Source organism: Passer montanus, unplaced genomic scaffold (genome assembly GCF_014805655.1).
Source record: "Passer montanus isolate IOZ18808 unplaced genomic scaffold, ASM1480565v1 scaffold27, whole genome shotgun sequence".
In the NCBI taxonomy this organism is placed as follows: Eukaryota; Metazoa; Chordata; class Aves; order Passeriformes; family Passeridae; genus Passer; species Passer montanus.
The window spans coordinates 8,012,209-8,034,857 of record NW_024367372.1 but is presented as its reverse complement, the minus strand read 5'-3'; the positions used below and the strand labels follow the sequence as shown (position 1 = coordinate 8,034,857).

At 35.3% G+C, this 22,649-nt stretch overlaps 1 protein-coding gene across 2 annotated transcripts in view; it reads right to left on the bottom strand.

Annotated features, from left to right (window-relative positions):
- Nucleotides 1-22,649, bottom strand: part of ATG2B (autophagy related 2B) — a 45,100-nt gene that overhangs the window by 5,098 nt on the left and 17,353 nt on the right. Inside the window, exons 16-41 of one of the 2 annotated variants that reach the window (XM_039712979.1) lie at nt 21,980-22,085; nt 20,729-20,921; nt 20,421-20,563; nt 19,196-19,353; nt 18,767-18,939; nt 18,340-18,490; nt 17,302-17,501; nt 16,428-16,508; nt 14,678-14,784; nt 14,327-14,419; nt 13,466-13,536; nt 12,426-12,502; nt 12,020-12,190; nt 11,409-11,550; nt 10,423-10,625; nt 9,268-9,494; nt 8,522-8,630; nt 6,615-6,809; nt 5,998-6,099; nt 4,380-4,458; nt 3,334-3,538; nt 2,846-2,915; nt 1,806-1,888; nt 1,246-1,367; nt 907-1,061; nt 294-443 (exon numbers count right to left, since the gene is read on the bottom strand). In XM_039712979.1, the coding sequence (XP_039568913.1) occupies nt 294-443; nt 907-1,061; nt 1,246-1,367; nt 1,806-1,888; nt 2,846-2,915; nt 3,334-3,538; nt 4,380-4,458; nt 5,998-6,099; nt 6,615-6,809; nt 8,522-8,630; nt 9,268-9,494; nt 10,423-10,625; nt 11,409-11,550; nt 12,020-12,190; nt 12,426-12,502; nt 13,466-13,536; nt 14,327-14,419; nt 14,678-14,784; nt 16,428-16,508; nt 17,302-17,501; nt 18,340-18,490; nt 18,767-18,939; nt 19,196-19,353; nt 20,421-20,563; nt 20,729-20,921; nt 21,980-22,085 (3,566 nt within the window). The remainder of the gene's footprint in view (nt 1-293; nt 444-906; nt 1,062-1,245; nt 1,368-1,805; nt 1,889-2,845; nt 2,916-3,333; nt 3,539-4,379; nt 4,459-5,997; nt 6,100-6,614; nt 6,810-8,521; nt 8,631-9,267; nt 9,495-10,422; nt 10,626-11,408; nt 11,551-12,019; nt 12,191-12,425; nt 12,503-13,465; nt 13,537-14,326; nt 14,420-14,677; nt 14,785-16,427; nt 16,509-17,301; nt 17,502-18,339; nt 18,491-18,766; nt 18,940-19,195; nt 19,354-20,420; nt 20,564-20,728; nt 20,922-21,979; nt 22,086-22,649) is intronic. The other variant, XM_039712980.1, reaches the window with a different exon arrangement.

The window sequence follows — 22,649 nt, the reverse complement described above, 5'->3', positions numbered from 1 at the left end:
AGGGAAGGATGGATGACACAGCACAGGAAATCAAGTTTACATGGCTCAGAATAATTGTAAACCATCCCAACCACAGAGCACTCAAGTCTTATTCACACTCATCTGCCTGACATCTTAGGTTTTTTCCTTTTTCCATTCAAGATTTCTGTTGGTTTAAGATAATTGATGAAGACGGTCTTGTTCAAAGCTGAAAGCTCCTTCTCCATTTGGTCAGCCTAACATCTGTTATTTTAAAATGCCATTTTAGGAAATAATTCTTAACTTTGGTTCCCAACAATTGCTTCTGCACTCACCTCTTTCACAACACTGTAGGCTTTGGCTACACCCTCCCGCAGGTCGACGGGCTGAGGAGCCAAGCGATGGCGAGGGAACCGTTTGATCTTTTTTGCTTCAATGAAGGTAGGCCCTGGTGACACCATGTCATAAGCAGTTTCTGCAGCTGCCTGCACATCAGAAGTAAATGCAAAACATGTAGTTTGTTTTTTTTAAATAAGCACAGAGAAGCTGACCTTTTATAAAAAGGTAACAATCTACTACTGGATAACACACACACAATGAAGAACTCATCTTTCACAGCATCAGTGATTTTTTTAGTGAAGCTGAACATTTTCATATTAAACTGCACATTGTAATGCATTAAAGACATTAAGAAACAAGCAGCAGCTTGGGTGCTCAGCAGTATTTTAACACAGTTTTCTAACCATTGCATTTGATGCCACAGTTCTCACCTCACAGACTGCTGCAAACTTTGCCCAGTCTCTGCTCTCCTATTTATACAGCTGCCTTTTCTTTTTTAATAGATGCTCCCTACCTTAAATCCATAGCATTAAGACATTAGCTTAATACAGAACACTTTCTAGCCACACCTGTCATTTTATATCTAACTTCAAGAGTAATACACTCTACCTGTATAGTCTGAACCATTCTGTTTGTCAGCTCCAGTGCTGCCATGGCAGTGGAAGTACCAAAAGAAGCTGCTCCTCTCTGAAAGCCTCTGACAATACGACCGTCCTTGCGGTACTGCTCTATTGGCAACCACACCAGGTCTTTCAGACCTTGCACTGAAAATGAAGACAACACCAAAATCAGACAGCTCTCTTAGATACGCAGAATGCCTTGAAAGGAAGTGAAAACAAAGTGTCAACATGGCTTGTGTTGGTTTTTTTGAGAGGGGAAAGGTGTTATCTGGTTTTTAAAGAAACAAACATTCACATGTAGGTGAACAGAAGTAAAGAATTAACTTACCTAACTGCACTAGTGAATGCATAGGCCCTACTCCTCCCAAAATTCCTGGTAGCTGGTTCTTCTTTATATCATTCAGCCATTCACTGATAGCATAGGAGAACAATTTATCCACACCTAACAAACTAAAGTAAATACAATTATTAATTTTTTCAAACAAACAATTCCTAATAAGATAAATGCATTCATTATTCATTGATGTAAAAGACATCATTTAAACAAAAGGAAAGCTTCTTCAAATGTCTTTTGCTGCTGTTGGCTAAGCCAAGTATTTCAATTGTATATGCTTCATGAAACAAACTCAAAACTGTGTAATCACATACAGTTCCATAGGAAGTGAACAAGAAACTGAAATAAAGAGTTTATCACCAAAAATAGCAGGTATATTAAATTCTGTACTGAGCTAGAAGTCCTTGAATTATATACATTTGAAAAAAATCTAGAATCAAGAAATATTTGTAAAGTCAGAAATTTTGGATTTTAGAAGGGTATCTTAAGATAAAATTTGCTTTGCATTTACAAATTTGCAGTAGCAGTGTTGATCTAGATTTTGAGATACTTACCCGTGTCTATAACAAAGCCTCTTCAGCTTTAATTCTGAGCAGTTCAACTGCGCAAGCCCAATAAGAATCCCAGCTAATGTTCCCTGTAAGTGAAATATTTTGTTATCACATACATTTACTCAACCCATACAACCTGTAAGAAATAATTTCATTATCTCAACTCTTATTTACAAGTATTCTGTCTAAACATTCTCTCCCAGTCACCCAAATGTGACTTGTTACAGTGCTATGAATCATGTTACATGGAAAGTTGCAAAAAAGGAAACTTGGCTTAACCTGCTACTCAAAGAAAAACACCTGGATACAGGAAGGCTTCTTCAGAAATAATAAGCTATAACAAATTATGCAAACACAGTTCTGGCTTTAGTGTGTTCCAGGCATTCTAAAGCTACCATATTTCATGTTTCATTTCTGATATCCAGGCAAATTCAAGAATTTGCTGCTTTCCGTATTTTCTTACTCATTTGCCATGGTAAAGTACAAGTCTTGCTGTGCAAATAGGATTTTTTTATGTCAGCTTCTAAACTCAGTGTGATAAAGAATGCATATTTTAACAAAAACCATAGGCATTTTTTTCATCTGTAATAGATTCTGCCATTGCCACTGAGGCCCATATGCTACTAGACTGCAAGGAAAGGAAACAAGAAGAACAAACAACAGCATTTTGTTCTGGTATCCATGAGGAAAAATAAAATAAAATGTACAATTCTGACATCAGACAGTGGTACAATACTTTGAGGGGTACTGCAGCTATACAGTATGATTTCGAGCCAATCATGGATCTCACAAATGTGACATTCAACTTCTATCTTGGATTAATCACACTGGGGTATCTACTCGTAGTTTTCCAATTAGGAGTGAAAGAAGGTTAAGCTTTACTAAAACTAAGGGGGGGGAAAAGTGTTTTATATTTGTCATAATCACATGATTAATGAGTAGGGAAAATAAAAATATACCCCCCATTCATAAGGAGCAGGGAGGGGAGAGCAAAACAAACAACATCAAATTTTTGTTCTATAGCATCAGCAATATACACAAACCTGGTCCATTGACACATGCTTGCCATGGTAATCGAGCCGTATTGGAACTTCTGATGTAAAACGAAATTCTCTGCAACACACAAAGGAAATATTTCAGTGAGAAACATGAAAAGGAAATAAAACTATCCTTCTGAAAAGAAACTCATGGTTTCCCATTCTCCTGAAATAGGATATCATACCCTTCTCTGTAAACCATAAATCCTTTTGTTACTGTGATAGTACCTCAGAATAAATGTATGAAATACAATGGCGAATTCAGTTTTTCTTGGTTTATTTACATCTATTTCAGGTTAGTATTTGTAATAAATTTAAAAGTCTGGCAAATGTGCAATTAATCCTGCAATTGAGTATATGAAAAAAAAGAAACATGCAAACATGCACAAAATGATTCTGTGGGCAAAATTTAGTCCTGCAAGTGGAACTTGATAAAAAAATTCTGTTGATAATTAGTGAAATTGATTCTGTTGGTAATTGTAACAAAAGTTTACCTGAAAAACACTGGCTGATCACTGTATGATGTCGTTTCTTGTGAGAACTGATCATCATCTCCATTAACCACATCCATGGAATCAATGCTGCCATTTTCATTTGCTTGCTTGTGTGATGCAAAAGAAATGACTGGACTTGGTTCCTTAAGGCTGCTGACATGCCTGGGCAAACTACACGTGACTTCAGCACCAGGAGACTTTTTTACTACAAAAAAAAATTACACACCATAAAGTGACTCATATTTTTCACAGTGATTACAGAGAAACTGTATTTACAAAATTACTGCGTCCTTAGTAAGTTCTAATGTTTATTAGTAGGAATTACTAGCAGGGCAATATTTCGATTCTCTCAGTTTTTGATAGAAGTTATTACACGCAGCTGAAGTTGAGGTTAATGCACCAGCATAAATAATGTATCTGGTTCTGATGGCAGTACTGCAGAGTGCTTCATCACCTATGCATTTCAGCACGACACCTCAACAGAAATAGGTAAAGAAAGTATAGCTGCTAAGAAATATCCAAATATACTTAATAGTAGAAATGTGCTTTTCAATATGTATTGCTTTTGCATCAGATAATGTAACTGATAAGAAGTACTGCTTCAACAGCATATATACATTATTTAATACCCCTTGCATAAAGTATTATGTTTGTCTAATATCCTGAAGTCGTCTCACACAGAATTCAATTTCATAAATAAGCAGGACAATGTATTAGTTTTATCTAATAGCATATGCACAGTGCATATGCACTTCCAATAGCATATGCACAGTCCTCAATTTTTCCAGAAGCTCTTATTAAATATGGTCCAATTTTGGTTAAACCTCCTTTTAAAGAATTAAGATTCCACATGTTGAAGACCTTTGTTCATATTTCTAAAATAAAAAGCTTAAATACCAAGGGCTTTTGAGTTCTAAAATGTTAGTGCTCAAACCCCAACACAAGTTTTTATACATACAAGCTTCACATGTGAATTTATAAACACGTACACAAATTAAAGAACAAAGAAGCAGCACTTTTATGTTAGATTTTTTTTAGAAATATACCTTCAGGATCTGGAGTAACTAAGAGTTCTACTTCTGTAGAAAGGCTAGTGAAAAAGTCCTTCAGGAAAAACAAGGCATCCTAATGGCAAAAAGTAAAATACAATCAGGTTAAAAAAAATACAAAGAGCTAATTGTCTAAAAACACTATCTAACATTCCAGATCTATTTCTATGCAGATATGAAACAATTTTTCTTCCTTTCTGATCCTTTAACATATGCACAAATCTAAAAACACTATCTAACATTCCAGATCTATTTCTATGCAGATATGAAGCAATTTTTTTTCTTCCTTTCTGATCCTTTAACATATGCACATAGAAATCTAGGACAGAAACCAGGAAGACCCTATTAGCCACTGCCCACTGCTCCATATAACAGGATTTCATGATCTATCTAGCTTGGTCTTAAAAATTCAGGGTTATTTTCATCATTTCTACTCTAATTTTGAAGACTGTTCCAGATCCCAGCTGCTTTAATGGCTATAAACTTTTCTCTGATTTGCAGTAGAAGGTATTTAAATATAGTTTATATTCTTCTCTAGTACTGTCAAAGTCAATCAAATCATTACGAATCAGGGCTCATCACTGCTTCATTAAAAGTCATTAATATCTATGGTATTAATGCCTTACTAACATCATAAATCTATTACATCCCAGCTTTCTTTTCAGACAGATCCATCACACTGGTGCCTTATTCATCCTATCACTGATGACAACTGGACTCTCTTCTCCATTTTTAGTTCCAGCTGGTAAGAATGACAGCTTAAGCAGTAATAACAAGTATTTCTAATGACTGCATGCAGCCCTGTGCTTCCAAAAAAGCTGTGGTTAATTTCATAGAAATTGTAAAGGTGAATTTTGTTCAGGTACAAAACATAAAAGACTTTAAAAGTAACCAAGAAAGAACATATTTCCTCCCTAGATGGCAGTATTTCCAGGCCATTTTTTCCTAGATTTGAAGATGACAAAGGAAGAAATGCCTCAACAAAGAGTAATAAATGCACTTCACATTTGCCAGCACAAACATATAGAGCTCTTACTGCTTTAGAAAAACCCCACTGTTTCTTGAATATATGAAAAATACCTTGCACAAAACCCTGCTAAAGAAAGTAAAACAATTTCTGCTCTTCCTGCCACTGTAGTTGACAGCAAGACAAAGCCTTCAGGTTACAGAAGCATTTCTCAAGTGTCAAGTGCCCTTGACCAACATGTTGTGAACCACTTTGATTAATGATTAATCTTATTCAATTAAAAACAATGAAGTCACTTCAAGAACAAACAAAACCAGATCATTCAAGAATAAGCAGTTATTTTAAAAAGCTGTGATTCCAAACACTTTGAGATTACCAGAAGTTCCAGGAGGAAAACTTACTGAGAAAATAGTTTTGCCTAAAGATATCCTTAGTTTCTAAATAAAACATATTGTCTTTGTAATAGCAAGTTCTAGCATGGATACAAATGAAACAACAGAGATCCAAAGATTAAATAAAATGGTATCACATCAAGAAAATGTAAAACGTAAAATATATATGATGGCCAAAAGTATCTGGTTACAAGAAACCCCAGGTATCATTCAATAAAGAAAAAATTATTTTAATTTTTGCACTGGCACAACCAACCTGGTCAATATTGAGGCGAAGTGGCATTAGTGAAACACGTAAACAACATTCCTGTGGGGATCTGCCAGACTCTGGACGGACATGTAAAGCTTTAACTGTTAACTGAAAAACACCAACAAGAGAAATAAAAGCACTAACATTCACAATTGTTAAATCTCAGAACACCAGCTAGGAAAACCATTTACTGGTAAATCTCTGTACTAGTACGATCCCACTTGGCAATTACAGTATTGAATAAAAACTTCCTCTGAATGTTATAAAAAAAATAAAGTTAAAAGAAACCCCCCCAAAAATTACTAAATCCTTTACAGAACCAGTAAGACTACTGTATACCACAAAAATACAAATCTGCATGTGAAATTGTGAAAGCTACCAAAGTAGTCCTGCACATCTGTTTTTAACTAACCATCTCTACCTGACATGCTGACATTCAAACTGACTCTTGAATTAGCCTCAATATGCACAAAGAGTCAAGCAAATAACTATCAACAAATTCTATTACTTCAATGTTGCACGAGCTCATGTTTCTGCTTCTGAAAGATTAAGAAGTGCACATAGCCCCCACAATGACAATACTACCACTGTAAATGGAAGAAATTAACATTTCATAGCTATACCATGTTTGAATGTGCTTTTCTGGGCATCTCCTTACTGCAGTAGAGATAGAGAAATTTATTCATTTGTGATGTAGCTAAGCGATCTCTGATCTCCAGGTCTTGAACAATAAAAACTTGTCGTGACACTGGCTGCTCCAACAGACAGGAATCACCTTCTGCACCACCTGGAGGATACACCTCATGCTGGAATTTCACCTTTCAAAAGGGAAAGAAAACCAGCCTAATCAGCTTCATTTAAAAAAACATTTAACAACAGAACAGTTCTTTAAAAAAATAAAAATCAGGGAAGCATACCACATATAAGAACTTTTAAAGCTGTCTACTATTTTAAATTTACAGAAATACTATTAAGATCTCTGAACACTATTCAGGTTTTTACATATCTAGCAGCAGAAATCTTCCAATTTCTAGCTGCGTAAATGTTCGTATTTTAGCATACGAATTCAAGCCAAAGCAGAGTACTGACTCTGATAAGGAAATCTTACTAACATAAGGAATGAATTCCACTTTTTTTTAACATTGACTCAGCTTTTTCCTCTCAATCCTAGCACCTTTCTTACGTCATGGTGAAGCCTGTACCAGACAATCTTGCAGTTCTTGAATCTTGCACCCTCCAATACTTAATTAAAAAACGTTTCTTCCCTACCACCTGACTTCTCAAGTAGCTTCTTGAGGTCTTGTTTCCTTTTTCTTAGTCACTTAAATTAGAATTGAAGAAAAATGCTGAATTAGATATATATGGAGTAATCTTCTTTCGCCATCCCTTGACGTAGCTCTCATTTCCAGCTGTGGCGACCTACAAACCATGCCCTGCTCCCAAATCCCGCCGCATCCTGCGGGCAGCGGAACACTGCGAGGCAGGAGCGGCCCCTGCCGGCCCCGCGCTGAGCTCCAAGGCAACACCGCTTGTGACACCTCCTACTCTCCTTCACTTCTTTAACATTACTACCCAGCCACGTACCAAGTTAGGGGTCCAAGCAGGGGGAAAAAACCTTTATACTGCTTCAGTGCTAACACCAACTTTCATCAAATATCTGCAAACTGAGAGACGGCTATCATTCTACATATGAAGTTTTCCAGGTGGAATATTAAGTGCTTTCGTTTTTCCTCTTGTTTATTGCAATGTCATGTTTTTTCTGGAAAAGGCTACCCTAAGTATCACGTATTTCTGGCAAGCTTGAAGTGTTAATGAATTTTAGTTCCAGAAATGCACATAGACTATAAAAAGGCCTTCATTTTTACATAGTGCCTTTCATGTTTATGGAAACGTTTGAAAACATCTTATTTTAAAAGAATTCTGTTATTGATCCATTCAACATGAAATATGTTTAACTCCTTGCCAGTATTATTCACAGCACCAGAAAAAAGCATCTAGTTCCTATGTTAGAGCCAAGCACAGCCTAAAAACAACTGTAAGATATTTATGCCTGAAGGGCTCTAAATATGTTAGGGAAAACACAGAAACAATACTCTGATATAACTAGATGTTATTTCATATCCAGTTATCAAATTGACATATTGAATAGTCTCAAAATATCTATGTCTTGCTTATTTTCTTAGAACACTTAATTTCATAACAGGGGTACCTATTCAGAATGGAACTAAAGAGAGGGAAGCAGAACAGCAGTTGCAAAACTTAGTTATAATAAACAAAAACTTTTAAGAATATTGTGATGGATATCCTCCATCTTTAGAAACAAGCAAGAAAATACTATGCTAATACTAACAGTTTTGTTGAACAAATTCTGCATTCATCACCATCAAAGTGATTGCTTAGATGTAGATACTGTTGAAAGAAATAGTACTAGAATAGTAATAGAACTCTTAATGGAAAGGTGTTATCAAAGTAGTATAACATGTGAAGATATCCACACAGAGTCATGGCTGAAGTTGTTTCTGTTACTCACCTTGCTTAATTGTATTTCCATTAGGAAGTCTGGGTTTCTTCCTCTTCCTCCACATGCTGTATTCCGTCCATGCCTTGTTGGTGTATGAGAAGGAGAACTATGGGGACTTCTGGGGAAATTAAAAGAAAGAATACCCTTTTGCAGATTAAAGTTATCTCACTGCTAATCTAAAACTAAATGCACCAGATGTAACTTCTTACTATTTTAATTATATTCAAAAAACCCAATGAAATTATGTTACTGTTAACCAAGTAATTTCTTTTTGTTCAAGTAGTACACATCTAAGCAGATTGCCAGATGCATGTATCCCACCAAATTAACATTCACAAAACATTTCCTCAGTTTTGGCTGTAATAATTTTATTCTCTAGCTAACATGGCATCCTTTAAATCTGACACTTATGCTTCTTAAGTCCTGATCTCTTTAGGAGAATTTGACTACCAATATTACCTAAAGCAAAACCCATCCCTCCACCCCGCTCCAAAAATCAGCAAAATCAAAGCCAGCTTGTCCAAGTTAAGACACAGGAAAAATACACTCCGATGTGTGGAGTTGAACTGAGTGAGAATCTAGATGATTTTTAAGATTCCTTCCAACCCAAATCATTCTATGATTGATTCCTTGTGAGAATGCAGTCAAGATGCAAGCAAGGGAGACTTGAGATTGAACAATAAGATTACTCCAAATCAAAAGAAAATAAAGTATTTCTAAACGTTCTAATCCACATAACTGGATCAAACACTTACATGAAACTTTTAGCTGGAGAAGTTGGTGGTGCAGTCCCAAAATCCCTTCCACCATAAAGATGCCAAATAAGAGATATTTCCTTTACAACATAGCGTACCAGAGGAACAGGGAAATGAAGTGGAGCTTTGCTTGTATCCGTTTTTTTAATAGGTTGACTGAAATGATTTTCCTTTATGATAATTGCATCATCAACCATTATTTTTATAACTGGCTCTTCCTCTTTTTCCTAATTAAAAAAAAACATATACCATTGAGAAGGTGAGATCTGCTTTCTTTTTTGAGACGTCTAATTCCTTCCTATGAAAAAGAAAACTTTTCTGTATTGTCTTGTAGAGCTTATACAACACGTGATCAGTTTAGAAATGTTTCTTATAAAGTACAGACAAAAGCATATGAAAAAAGTAGAACGTGTGAAGTAGTTAAAAAGAGCAATAAAAAAACCCAAACCAAGACAAAAAACTTCCCCACCCAAACTATAAACAAAACTAAGTACTAGTTGAAAGCAAGCAGAAAACCACAGAAGAGCCCAGGCCACCCTACCAGCACTTCTGAAAACAAACAAGCTCAACTATAACTGGGAAAATGCAGCTTCTAATCAGGGACCCAAGAACTAATTCTGTCTACTAAGAAGAATACCACGTTAGAATACTAAGAAACAACATGCAGAGGACAGACATTGGTGTAAAGTGACACAGAAGTTTTTCTATGAGGTTTGGCAAGAATCTTAGGTCCTTAGAAACAGTGAGAGCTTAGATTAAGAGAGAAATGAACAAAAGATTAAAAGACATGCAAAGCTGCTGTTTTGATAAATGCTGGATTTTGTTTAACACATTTTCTCCCTAACAATGCCATTATTTTAAGGTGATATCATAATGATTAAACATGACTAAAATGTAGGAAAACTGCCAATGTTTAATGTAATGCTCAGATGAGAGAACAATTACATAGTGCTGAGAAACAGAAAAATCATATTTATTTGAAAATACTTGTATTCATTCCTAACAGCAACAATGCATGAATTCCTTCCAAACAGAAAAGCATCACTAAGCAATCACAGAAATCTATGATATCTTATTTGCCCAGGCTTTGCATAAGCTTTTCTCTAATTCAGTTTAAATACGGATTTTTTTTTAGTAATTTTCAAAGGATCTTACAGCAACAGCAACTTTAGGAGCAAAAAGTATGCAGAAATCATCACTTTCTGCTGGAACATCTCCCATGGCCTCACTTATCAGGTGATGAGTAAATGAAGGGTAAGTGGGACTTGGCTCTTGTGAGACATTTCCACTTTCATCTGGAAACAGGAAGAGATCTGAGCAAGATGGTTCCTGAGTTTGAGATCTGTCATCTAAAACTCCTGGGAGTTGAAGGAGGGTGGAGAAAAAAATATGTTTCAGTGGCAAAATCCTTGCAAAATACGAAAATTAAGTAAACTCATGTTTGCTACTTCAATTATATCAAGAAAATTTGCTTATTATATCTTCAATTAAGTCCTACTATAAATAATACACAATTCTCAAGTTTCCCATTATAGTAGTAAGACCACAGCATCAAAACCTCTCAGTACCACAGTGACTGCCTACCCTCCACCACAGAAAAGAAGACCAGACATCATGGGAATAGTAATGGAAGAGAAATCTACTTGCAGTACAAAATCCTTGTCAAATTTAAACTTGAATTGCACTCTAGCCATGATACAGAAGCCATAATCCTGTGATAAAATCAACTATCTTGTTCTATCTGCTAATTGAAAAAATTCTTTATAGCTAAAAAGTTCTTCCTGTGACTTGAAACTGTACCTTCTTCCTGGACCTCTCACATACAGAAGACAGGTCTTTATTCCTTGACACTAACTTATACTCCTACAGAATTTGGGGTTTTGACAGAGTCCCAGACAGAGATTTCTCCCCTGCTACTTTCAGTAACTCAGTAATGTATATTTGACTAGAATCTCAAAGTACTTCTGCATTACTATTATTAAAAGCAGGACTCTGCTCCATAGTTTCAAGACTTCAGACATCCTAAGTACCCACTCCCATTCTTATTGCAGCATCTCTACATATACAAAACTTTCAATCCCCCTTTCTTTCCAGCAAAGTTGTACTTTATGTGTAGGGGTATGCCTTCAGGGAATTCTCACCATTAGACTCTTGCTTGATGGCAGAAGCAGTCTGTTGAGTCTCAATTTCTTCCATGGCATCACTCATCAAATCCCGTAAAATCTGCTGCTCAGATTCAGCAAGGCCTGCTCCGTGGGAAGTTGGCTGGCTAAAGGTCTCTACCTGTAGGAGAGGAACTATACATAGTTACATCTCAAAAACAACAATTGTCAAAAAAGATTTTGCTAAAACAGCTTGCTTCACAGTTCCTAAACTGTGAGAAAAAACACCTTAACTTGTTAAACAGTCAAGTGATCTGAAACACCAAGCGGGATGATTCATCAAGTAGGTTAGAATATTATGGTTCAGGGTGTTTAGACCAGAATACCTGGACAGCTCATGTATGTCCTGGAATTTTCTTCTTTAGATGAGAATAAAGTACAAGAGGTAAACAGTGCCATGTTTTGAAATATTTAGTGACCGAAGCAGGAAAAAATACTATTTTAAGTCTGAAATATATTTTAAATTAGATACAATTTGTTAATTTTTTTGCATAAAATCTCATATTATTTGTAAATAGAATGGGGATTAAAATTAAAATATATTACCAAGAAGCAGAAAGTTAAGCTGCTATCATTTTACTATTCTGTACCTTCATTTTTGGCTTGCTAACTCCACGTTTAACCTCTGTCTTAGCAGGTGGATGTAAATCACCATAACTTGCAATATATTGTATGAGATTCATTAGTGCAGCACACGAATCAGAGCAGGTACGAATATGGATTACATCACTGGAACAGTGTAGCTCAAAACGTGGCTTAGTCTAGATAGCAACAATGAAAAAAACAAGAATAAAGTTAAAATTATCCTAAAGTTTCATAAAAATGGCATATGCACAGCTGGTTTTAGATTATTTTACTTAATTAGTCAAAAAATGAGTTAAAAAATACAAGTAAAATGAAAAACCTGCTTTTATTTTAGGTATAATAAAGTAATTTTCAAAGCACAATTGCTCATGAGGATTTTACGTTTTCTTTTGCTTGTGATTAGATACTTACTCTTTCTCCCTCAGAATCAGATTTTACTGTTGTAATGGTTAGCTCCAGCAGTCCCATATCCATAACACGAACATAATCTGAAATATAATCAAAAAAACTACTAAGAAAATAACAAAACCCTATATATCTACAGTTATACAGCCATTAAAACCAGCATGAGCTGTAAAGGAATCAAAGCCTTTTATACCTCTGTATTTCCTTCTTTTACAACGATTACTTTCAGAGTTCAAGTTTCAGCTACTCAAATGAAGAACTTCAACCTTTTCAGTTCCATGCATCACTCCCACTACCACCATCTGTGTGGAGTGTAATCTTTCAAGATATTTACCTTCATCCCATCTGTGTGAGTTAGAGAAACCAAGGCACACAGAAGCTGAATGACTAAACATTCTATCAACTTTTAGCTGAAGTGAGAGAGAACACATGTTCATACTGTACTAATCTCTCAGTGCCATGCATAACTTATTTTTTCTCTTTTTAAACAAAACAGACATAGCTTTACTGTGCCCCCTACTAGAGATCTCTCACTTAAGCTAAACAGACATTTGTGGGCACAAGGTTTCATTATTTCTCCAACTCATTTAGTAAACATTGATTCAAGTTCCTCAGTCCTTAAAGGTTCTTACTATTTCAATGAAAGCAACCCAGCTGGTATGATTCTTTTCACAACCTACAACTCTGCACATATAGCACCTTTCAAGTTCAACTATTTAAAATATCTATCTCATGAGATCTCTTTTCTAAGAAAATTTCTATGATGCTCCAGATTTTTAAAAATGTGCTTTCTCAAATACCCATTATTAAACTGTAACAAGATCTAGAGGAATTGCAAGATGTTTTTCTCTGACATACTTCTGGATTCACAAATCCAAGCCAGAGCATTCAGATTTTTATCAATATTGCACTAGTCTCTCATACTCTACTTGCTGCTTCTTATCTCCTCAGTACTCTTCTTCAATAACCTTTACATATGCTGAACATGCCTCAATTTTGTTTCTTTAGGCTCTGCAATTGATTAGTGACATCTAAACCATCCTTACCTCTGTGGAGGTTCACCATGACAGTGTTGCACTTGTCAGACAAATGCAACGCAGCCTCATCTAATATTATCCTAAGAAACAAAACCAAGATGAAATAAAAATGCTTACAGAAATGCTGCACAATTATTAAGTCAAAAGAAATTAATATATAAAAAATATTTTAAAACACAAATATACCAAGCATATCTTAAATTCAAACTCTTCACTTTAACCTTTCATAATTTTCAAATCTATCGACAATTAACCACTCTACGATATTTTTCCCATTGCTAATTATATATTTTTTACGTTTCAATTTATATATTTGATCCTTCCTAGAATAAGAAATAATGCCTTAACATTTATTTATATTTTTGTGTTTTTTCTCTAAATAAAGTTAACAGAACATTTGTTTCAAAGAACACTTAGAAGGTTTCATCAATAAAAATAATCAACTCAGTAGACATTTCACAACAGAACAGGTAAAACAGTCAACTGAAGTTGCAAGAAAATTATTAGAAGTTACAGATATTTTCATTAGTCATTAAATATTCAATTAATTAAAACACTGTTGTCAAGTAGCAAATTATAAGAAATCTTAAGGTCTTACTAATTCATAAAATAGACATAACTTCATTTCAGGATATTGCAATCTTATTAAAAATGCAGAATTGCTTGTTGCTAAAGGAAGCTATCCAACTAAAAAGTATAAATAAATTTATTTAACCTAATAAAACAGAAGGATTACATGTGAGCAAAGTCTATTTCAAAAGATGGAAACCAGTGTGATCATTTATACAACATGAAAACTTCTGAGGTAAAAAAAGCAGACAGGCATTACGAGTTTTACAGGAGCTTACATGATTCATAATTAAATTATACCTGAGAGTAGAAGAGGATTTATCTACTGCAACACTGCTGGAAATGCTGAAAGTTTCAACAGTAAGTAGAGATCTGACTGGCAAAAACAAGGGCCTAAAAACAAATTGGAAAAACAAATTAGTGCTCTGTACCTATTTGAAAGTTCACTCAAAGCCTTCTAGATTACCTAACTCGATCTTCCCAGACCTAGGCAAGTCATATCCTATTTTAAATTCCTTCTAGTTAAGGGATCACTGTTAAGTATTTTTTCCAAAGTACCTAAATAACTATTATTTATAGTATGGAAACTTGAACATTCTTGAAGACTGAGTATACAGCTGTAGTGTCAAGTGACATTTTCATTTTACTTACCTGTAATCAAGAGCACAACTCCACAGATGTACATGAAAAGTTGTAATTGTAGCTGGAGGACTATATCCCAGAACAGGCTCATCAGAAATATTCAGAAAATATAAAATCTAAAAATCACAAACATATTAATACTTCAATACTGTTAAATTAACAAACAACTACACAGCACAAAAGAGCAAAAAAGAAAATCTGTCACAGGTATGACAATAAAATGTTAGATTAGTAGAAGGAAAAGGTGTGAACAGCCACAAATATTTAAAGATGCTTACTCAATATTTTATTAGAGAGAAGCATGGAATGTAAACAACACAAAAAAACCCCATAAAAACTGCAGCTTCAAAGGTATGGAAAAGATCAATCCACATATGCTCCAGTGGCTCCTTGTTTCACAATGCATTTTTAAGACACTGCCCAAATACAGTCTTATTCATCCCTCTTTACAGCTGTTATTACAGTCTTTGCATTTTCCTTGCTCTCTCTCTGAAAAGTTAACTTTTAGTTAACTCTACATTGCTCAAGTTATCCTCAAGTGTTTCTTGAGGGCTGGATATGGGAAATACACTCAGAACCATGTGCACATTCATAGTATAAACAGCTTTTTCATGTACTACCCCATAAAACTAGTGGCTATCCTCCTCTGTAAGATGTGTGATAGTTCCCTCTCAAACATGTTACACTACAGAAGTTCTTAAAATATTCCAGGCCTGAGGCATACCATCACTGCTAGTCTTTTAATTTTTTCTTCTAACTACCTCTTTGGACAATTTTTTATTTGATCTCTCCCTCTCCAAAAAAGATTGCCTGTGATGCACTTGGAAATGCTACTTGAGAAACATTTCACAGAGTAAAAACAGCAACATGGTGTAAAGCAGGCTACACAAACCATGAGAATATTATGCTGAGGAAAAAGTAACAGCACAGCAGAGCCTAAAGCCCCAAGTTCAGCTCCACACAGTTGTACAGTAACAATGCATGTAAAAATCAGCATATTATACAGACTGGAGGATGAACAGGAGCAGACTGGGTGTCAAGGGTTACTGTCTGTAATCCAGCATGGGGCAGGTACATGCAATGACACTGCTCCTGTGATAATGGCATGTTTTGCCTCGTGCATACACACAGATCAAGGGTTTCCAGCACTGTCTGCTGTGCTCTACCTCTGCATCCACACCTATGACTACAGCCCTTCTCATTCACAAGTGTTTATGTAAACTGCTGCTCACTGCCTCTCCAAAAGCCTCCAGTACTGCTTTTCCAGCAATACAAAACAGGAAATATACAACTGAGAAATGACACTTGAGGGATAGTGAGCAGAAGGGAAAAATACAGAAATGCTTTCATTACTGCAAATAACATATTTGCTTGTTTTGAGGGTATTTTTAACTTAAGGATTATTTAGGTACTTGAATAATATTGCACTACTGAGATTTTTTATCTGATTTTTAAACAAAACCCAAAACCCAACAGAATGAAGTAAACCCTGCCAAGAAACTCCCTGACATGTTATGGGCAGAAAGTTAGGATGATGAGAGGAACACTACCAAGTGAATAGACAAGAAATAATTTAAAAGTAAGATTATCATCTGTCAATGATCTCAAAGAAACAGGAAAAAAGAAGAACACTTTCAAGAGCAGAGTATGATAATACAGCACAGCCTAACATCAAGATTTTCAATCATTATTTAGTTTGACAGTTAAGGCAATGAGACTGAAATTGAAGATGTAGTCAAGAAAACAGTAGCAACCTGACCTGTTCATGCCAGCTTAAACCTGAAGGCAACACACGGTGCTGAAGTGTGGCTCCTCTTAGTCCAACAGCCACCAGAAATTCCTGCATAACAAAGTTGCATGACTTGGCTTACATGAAACATGTAACTATTTCACATCTAGATTATGAAACTCTGTCACCCTTCTGCTCCCAAACATCTCCAGGTGTTTTCTGCTTTCCAAAACAGAAACCCTGAATAACACAATATCATACTTTTTGTAACAGGACAGTGCAGAAATGGTGGCTTGGTGGTGGTGGTAGGAAGGCAGGCTGCCTACACATTTACTCTAGAATACAGCTGAAATTACCAGGACTACCAACCTGAAGTAGATCACATGTGAGACAACTGAACCCCCACAACACTTTGCTGGTCTGCAGAACCTTTCTTTAGATAACTCAACCAACCTGTTTGTCACCACTATGCCAGCTACGAGGTCCTCTTTCAGCCGCACTAATGAATGCTACTGTCATTTACCAGTCCCATTCCAAATAGGTAAGCAAAGGCTGCCTATTAGATGACACTGCTAGTTAACTGCAGTGTAATTCTGTATTTGTTCTTGCCTGTTTTAACAGCAGAGAAACTCAACAAAAACAAAAAATGTCAACTATTCAAAAAATGCATTTTGTAAAGAAATAGCATGATCGGTAAAGTGAAGCATTGGAAGAATTAGTAAATTAGACTGCTACTTAAATTTTATAATCCACCCAAGATTCTAACAGAAAGTTGTCGTTTGAAAATGAATGTCTGAGAACTATATGGCTTCTTCATCTCTAACCCTTCTAACTCCCTATCTAGATGCTTCCATATAACTGAGATAACTCATAAAAATTATGTTATATAACAAATAACACAAACCTTTGTATTGCTCTCTATTTTATCTGATTGGATTTTGACTGCAACAGTCAGCATACTTGGACTATCCACTCCTACACCATCTGAAGTAGTCCTACTAAGACCATCCTCTTCAGAAAAACAAATAGTAGGCTCTAACCAATGGGGACGTATTGTGCTGGGCAGTCGTACTTCAGAGGAAGGGACAACTCCATCTACCAAACCTGCAAAGAGATTTTGGAATGAATTACCAAAGTTGACTGATGAAGTGTGAAGGAAAATCCTTTTTACACTTAATGCCTACATAATTATTTTAATTACCAAAGTTAGTCATGCACAACCAAGAACTGTGAAGGGAAGGTTATGGGTGATTCAATATTTAAAACCACAGTTCTAGCTATAATCTTCAACGTGTCTGTTAGGGATTGAGTTTTTTATTTGCCCAACAAAATAGCAAAGTTGAAATAAAGGACAGAAATCTCCTACAGGTTACATGGAAGAACATGTATTTCCTCTTCATTTTATGAGATAGTGCCATGCTAATGTCTAAACATACAATAACTAAGCCTTCCACTGAAACATGAGTACCGCTGATTCACGAGCATCTGATGGGGAAACCTTCAAAGATTTAACTACATGGAGTTACCAGACATAGACAAATGACACAGCCAAAATCCTTCACTTGTGGACAACAACGAGCTACTGAGGAAAAACACAGCAGCCACTGGCAACCTGTAGTTTTTTCATTTAAAAAACCAATGACATTAGGAAGAGTGCATTTTCATAGTAAAGAATAGGCTGTGCAGCTATTTTGCCAGAGGATCACAATATCTCTTAAGACCAGCAGTTATATGGAAAGTTGGAGCTAAACTGTAACTAAATACAGTTATAAGGAAGGTGCATTACTGTAGCATTTAGAAACATTAGCCATAAATTACATTCATTGTGCCAAATGACACACTATGAGAGAAAAGACAAAAAAAATACAGCCTTTTCCCTAAGAAGACTGAAGCTTAGTTAACTTCAAATTTGGTCCCAAAGCCACCTCAATCCCACCCCTACCTTGATGATATAAATTGAGGCTGCTAGAATGGAGACAAACGTAGTGTCTGTCCTCAAAGCCTTCATATTTAGTCACACTGAAAAGGGAACCACCGTTGAACTCAAACCAAAATTCACCATATTTTCCTTCCACTGTATTTCCATCATCCTGCTGAAGGAAGAAGAGAAATGATAAAATTATTGTTTGCTGACAGTTTGCTGCATTTAGGCAGTCTAAACTAACACAACACTTGCTGCCAATACATGCTTTCCTATTGCATCTCACATGAAGCAAAGTACACAATTTGCAAAATACTGTGTTGCATTACTGCCTAGTTATAGTAGCATAAAGATTACAGAATTACTGTTAAAACAGATAAGTACATACAGCATGAAGGGGAACCATGATCAAAACAACAAAAACCTGGCTCCAGCCCCAGTGCCTTACCTTTACATCTGTGAATATTGATACTAATCCATGTGTCACATTTAGCAGAACAGACAGAAAGCTTTGTGAGTTCTTATTCTGTGAGTCAAGCTTTTTCCTTCTGCGTGAACGATAGTTTGGATCAACAGTGGAATAATACTGTAGTGTTTCTTCCTCAGATCCACTTTCATCATCTAATAGATAAAATGAAGTACAACTCATTCTCTAGCTATTACACACATTATGCCAATAACTCACTGTTTCTCCATTGGTAATGCAATTCAATTTCACATTTATTTTACCCAATTCAACAGTAATCTACCTTTTTTTTTCCCCTTGGTTTTATGTTTTCCCATAAGTTTACAAAATCTTTCCACTAATACCTTAATCACTTCAGCCAATTACACTTCTAAAATACTATAGTTCTAGATAATTTATTAAGTGTATTACCATAATGAACTGCAGATTTAAATTGACTAAAGCTGTCTTTACTGAAGGTGTTGATGAGCTGGCTGGCCACAGATAGTCCAACACCATAAGAAAGGTTTTCAAATGTTTCTACAGGAGATGGAGCTGTGGGTTCCCACAACAATAAATCATTGCTGATCCTAGAAAGAAATACATTATCATTACACAAAATATATTACTACATTCCCATTTTGTATTAAGTCAGTCAAGCATAATTCCTTTGCAGACTTTATATAAGATTCCAGATTCCATAAGCAAATAGAGAAAAAGTTCATGAGCACAAGAAACAATAATATATTCATGAGTATAAGAAATAAAAAATGAAAGTAACTTTCATTCTGTAATTATGGTATGCACATATCAAAGTCTAACATGTGATAGTGACACAAAATCCTTTTTAAGTAGCTATCTATTAGCTCAGTAGGCTGGAGGGGGAGTTGAGAAACCCCTATTTTGATCACATCAATTTTCAACTAAGTTGCAGGAGACATTCATTCTTTTGATTTCAAGTGAGTGTGTCTGTCAGGGTAAAGACATATGTGACATTCAGTACAGAAGTATTCCAACAAAATATTCAATGGAAGGTTCTGCTTTGTCACTTTGGAAGTGAAAATACTCGAAGTACTATCTACTAGAGAATAAAATAGATCAGCATTTCTCTTGCATATTTGCACAGTACAGCAACAATCTAGTAGTATTTTGCTGGTTTTCAGACAGCAAACTAACAGAAATAAATGAACACCCACCCATAAATTTGGCTCACTATCTCTATATTTTCATAAATCTTTGTCAATCTTACAAAACTGGATTAGGGGGTTTTTTCCTGACTGCCTTGCAAGCTCTAGATTTTTAGATGGAAAGAATAAAATTAAGCACAAGTTTCTAAAGTATAATAATCTGTTTAAAGAAAACATCAGAAATATTAGAGAAAAAAGAAAATTGCACAGAGATCTGAACAAAGTGTTCACTGAGAGCCAAAGATTATTTAGCTTCACCCGTTGTTCACAAAATCTGCCACAGCACTGATCAGGTGCATGACACAATGGTGTCATGTTAACTTGGAAAAATATTTATATAGCAATTTGTGTTTTTAAATAAACTACACAAATGAGTTCCTGCTATACCTGCTTAGACAACTGCTTTTATCAAAAGTGACACAGAACTGAGAGTACAGGTCATGATAACCAAGCAAAACAATTATACTTGCCTGTTGTAAAGTTTTTCATAAAAGCTTTTGTTTGGTAGTGTTAAGTGAATGTTTGGTAATGTCAGTTCCAGTACATAATGAGAATTGCTGATTGTTTTATCCTGAAACTCAGTCATTTCAACTACATCTCCTGGCATCACCATCTGAAAGAAAAAAGAAAAAAATTCTTAAGTTAAAGAAAAAAACACAACCAAAAAAAAAACCCAAAACAAAACCAAAAGTAGGAGCCAGAAGCTGCATGTAAAGTAGTGAGACTGTATTCATTTTTTCTATCATAACCACAAAGCAGTAACAAAATTTCATAGTACCTCCTCATTTTCAAACATGACCCTACGAGAAGAAAATGGAGAAGGCTCTGGTCTTCTAATATCACAGACATCCTTCAAAGAATGAGACCCTCCTTCTTCTTCCTCTTGGAAGTTATTATCACCTTCTTCCTCCTCAGCTGCTATCCTTTCCAGAATAGAGTGCACAGCCAGAGGGTTTATTTTCAATACAATCCTGACATGGGAGAAGTTAAGCAGAATACTCCATTAAGAGATGCTCAAAATGTTTATATTTATGCTCTGTCACATGTCCACTAGTTCTACTGGCTTGCCATTAAATACACATAGACTAAATAACTCAAAATTCCCGGGACTTTTTTATTAGATAATAACATACTTTATTACCCAAAACAATACTACTAAGAAAAAAACTAACTTACATACACAAAGGGACATGGGTGAAACATCAGGTGAAAGAAAGTATTAACTTTTTTTTTTCAACTCCATCAGGTGATCATACAGGTGACCCAAGAAAAGTCTCTCCCAAAATAAAAAAAAAAACAAGCACTCTCCCAAAATAGAACTTGCTTCACTAGACCATTAACAGCTATTAAAAATGCTCTACTGCATGGTGTAGCTTCTTACATGTAAACAATGTTATAGAAAATTTTATTTGTGGCATTATAAAAGAAAAAATGTCCACATAAACTTACTGTCAGAAAGCCACTGAATTTTGGGCCAAACAATGTACACAGCAAATTCTGTACCAAATCTAAAATTACCTCTTTAAACATCTTATTACATGCTTTAGCTACCAGGTCCTTCTCTTCAGTAAGCCTGAAGTACTGTATTGCCTTGCATGTGATATAAGATGCAATAGTGCAATCACAATATAATTATTCGTACTATTCTTATGGCTTATATTATTTTGAGGCAAAATTCAACTAGGGTGGGTGGTTTGGTATCCAGTCATGAATGCAGGAGAAAAGATAAAGTAAAAAGAAAATGGGAAAAAGTTTCAAGTCTCTAATCATTTATCCAACTTTCAGTGAAATTTACTCAAGTCCATGCAGAAGTCATTATACATTAAAAACCGTATTTCATTATTTCGCATGTAGAAGTTCCAGCGGATTTTTATGAATTCTTGGAGTCTTTTTAATAGTTACACGTTCTTTCTTTGCAAATTCTTTTCAATCATTTACCACATAGGCATTCTGGATTAAAATTAGAAAAACAACAGTGCTTAATAAATATTTAATCAATCCTCATTAAACACATGAAAATTTATTTTACCGAGGCCAGTCAAAATTGTCTGATGATGATGTTATATCTCCATCTGTGCCACCTGACACCTGAAAAAATTTTACTGGTGTTTCTGCATTATCTTCTTCAAATGAACCTGAACAGAAAGAGATTTTTTAGAAATTAACAGATGAATGACAACTGCTTACTTCAGGTTTGCCACTCCTCAGGTTGGTGTCATACAAGACTAACTTGCCAATGCTACTTACTAAGCTACTTCGTCAAATTTTTTTCATCCCTTCTTCCAAAAATGTAATATTAACTTTTAGAAAGAGAAATTACTTCACATTATTTTTATCTAGCAATAGTTAGAAAATCAGACGCTTCCAATGCATAGATACCAGCATTTATATTTATAGACATTATTTTCATCTAGCAATAGTTAGAAAATCAGATGCTTCCAATGCATAGATACCAGCATTTATATTTATAGCATCACTGTATTTTGTCACAACCTTGATTAAGTACACAAAATGAGTCAGCAGAGAAGACCGCAAAAATAAACCAGTCTCACAGTATTTTTATTTTGAAAGATACTAGAGGCATGAAATTATTAAATATTTTCAATGATAGTAATTTAGGAAATCAGTCTTGGCATCACAGCACTTTCAGGGTTGAAAAGGACCGCCGGATATTATCTAGCCCAACCCCTCTGCCTAGA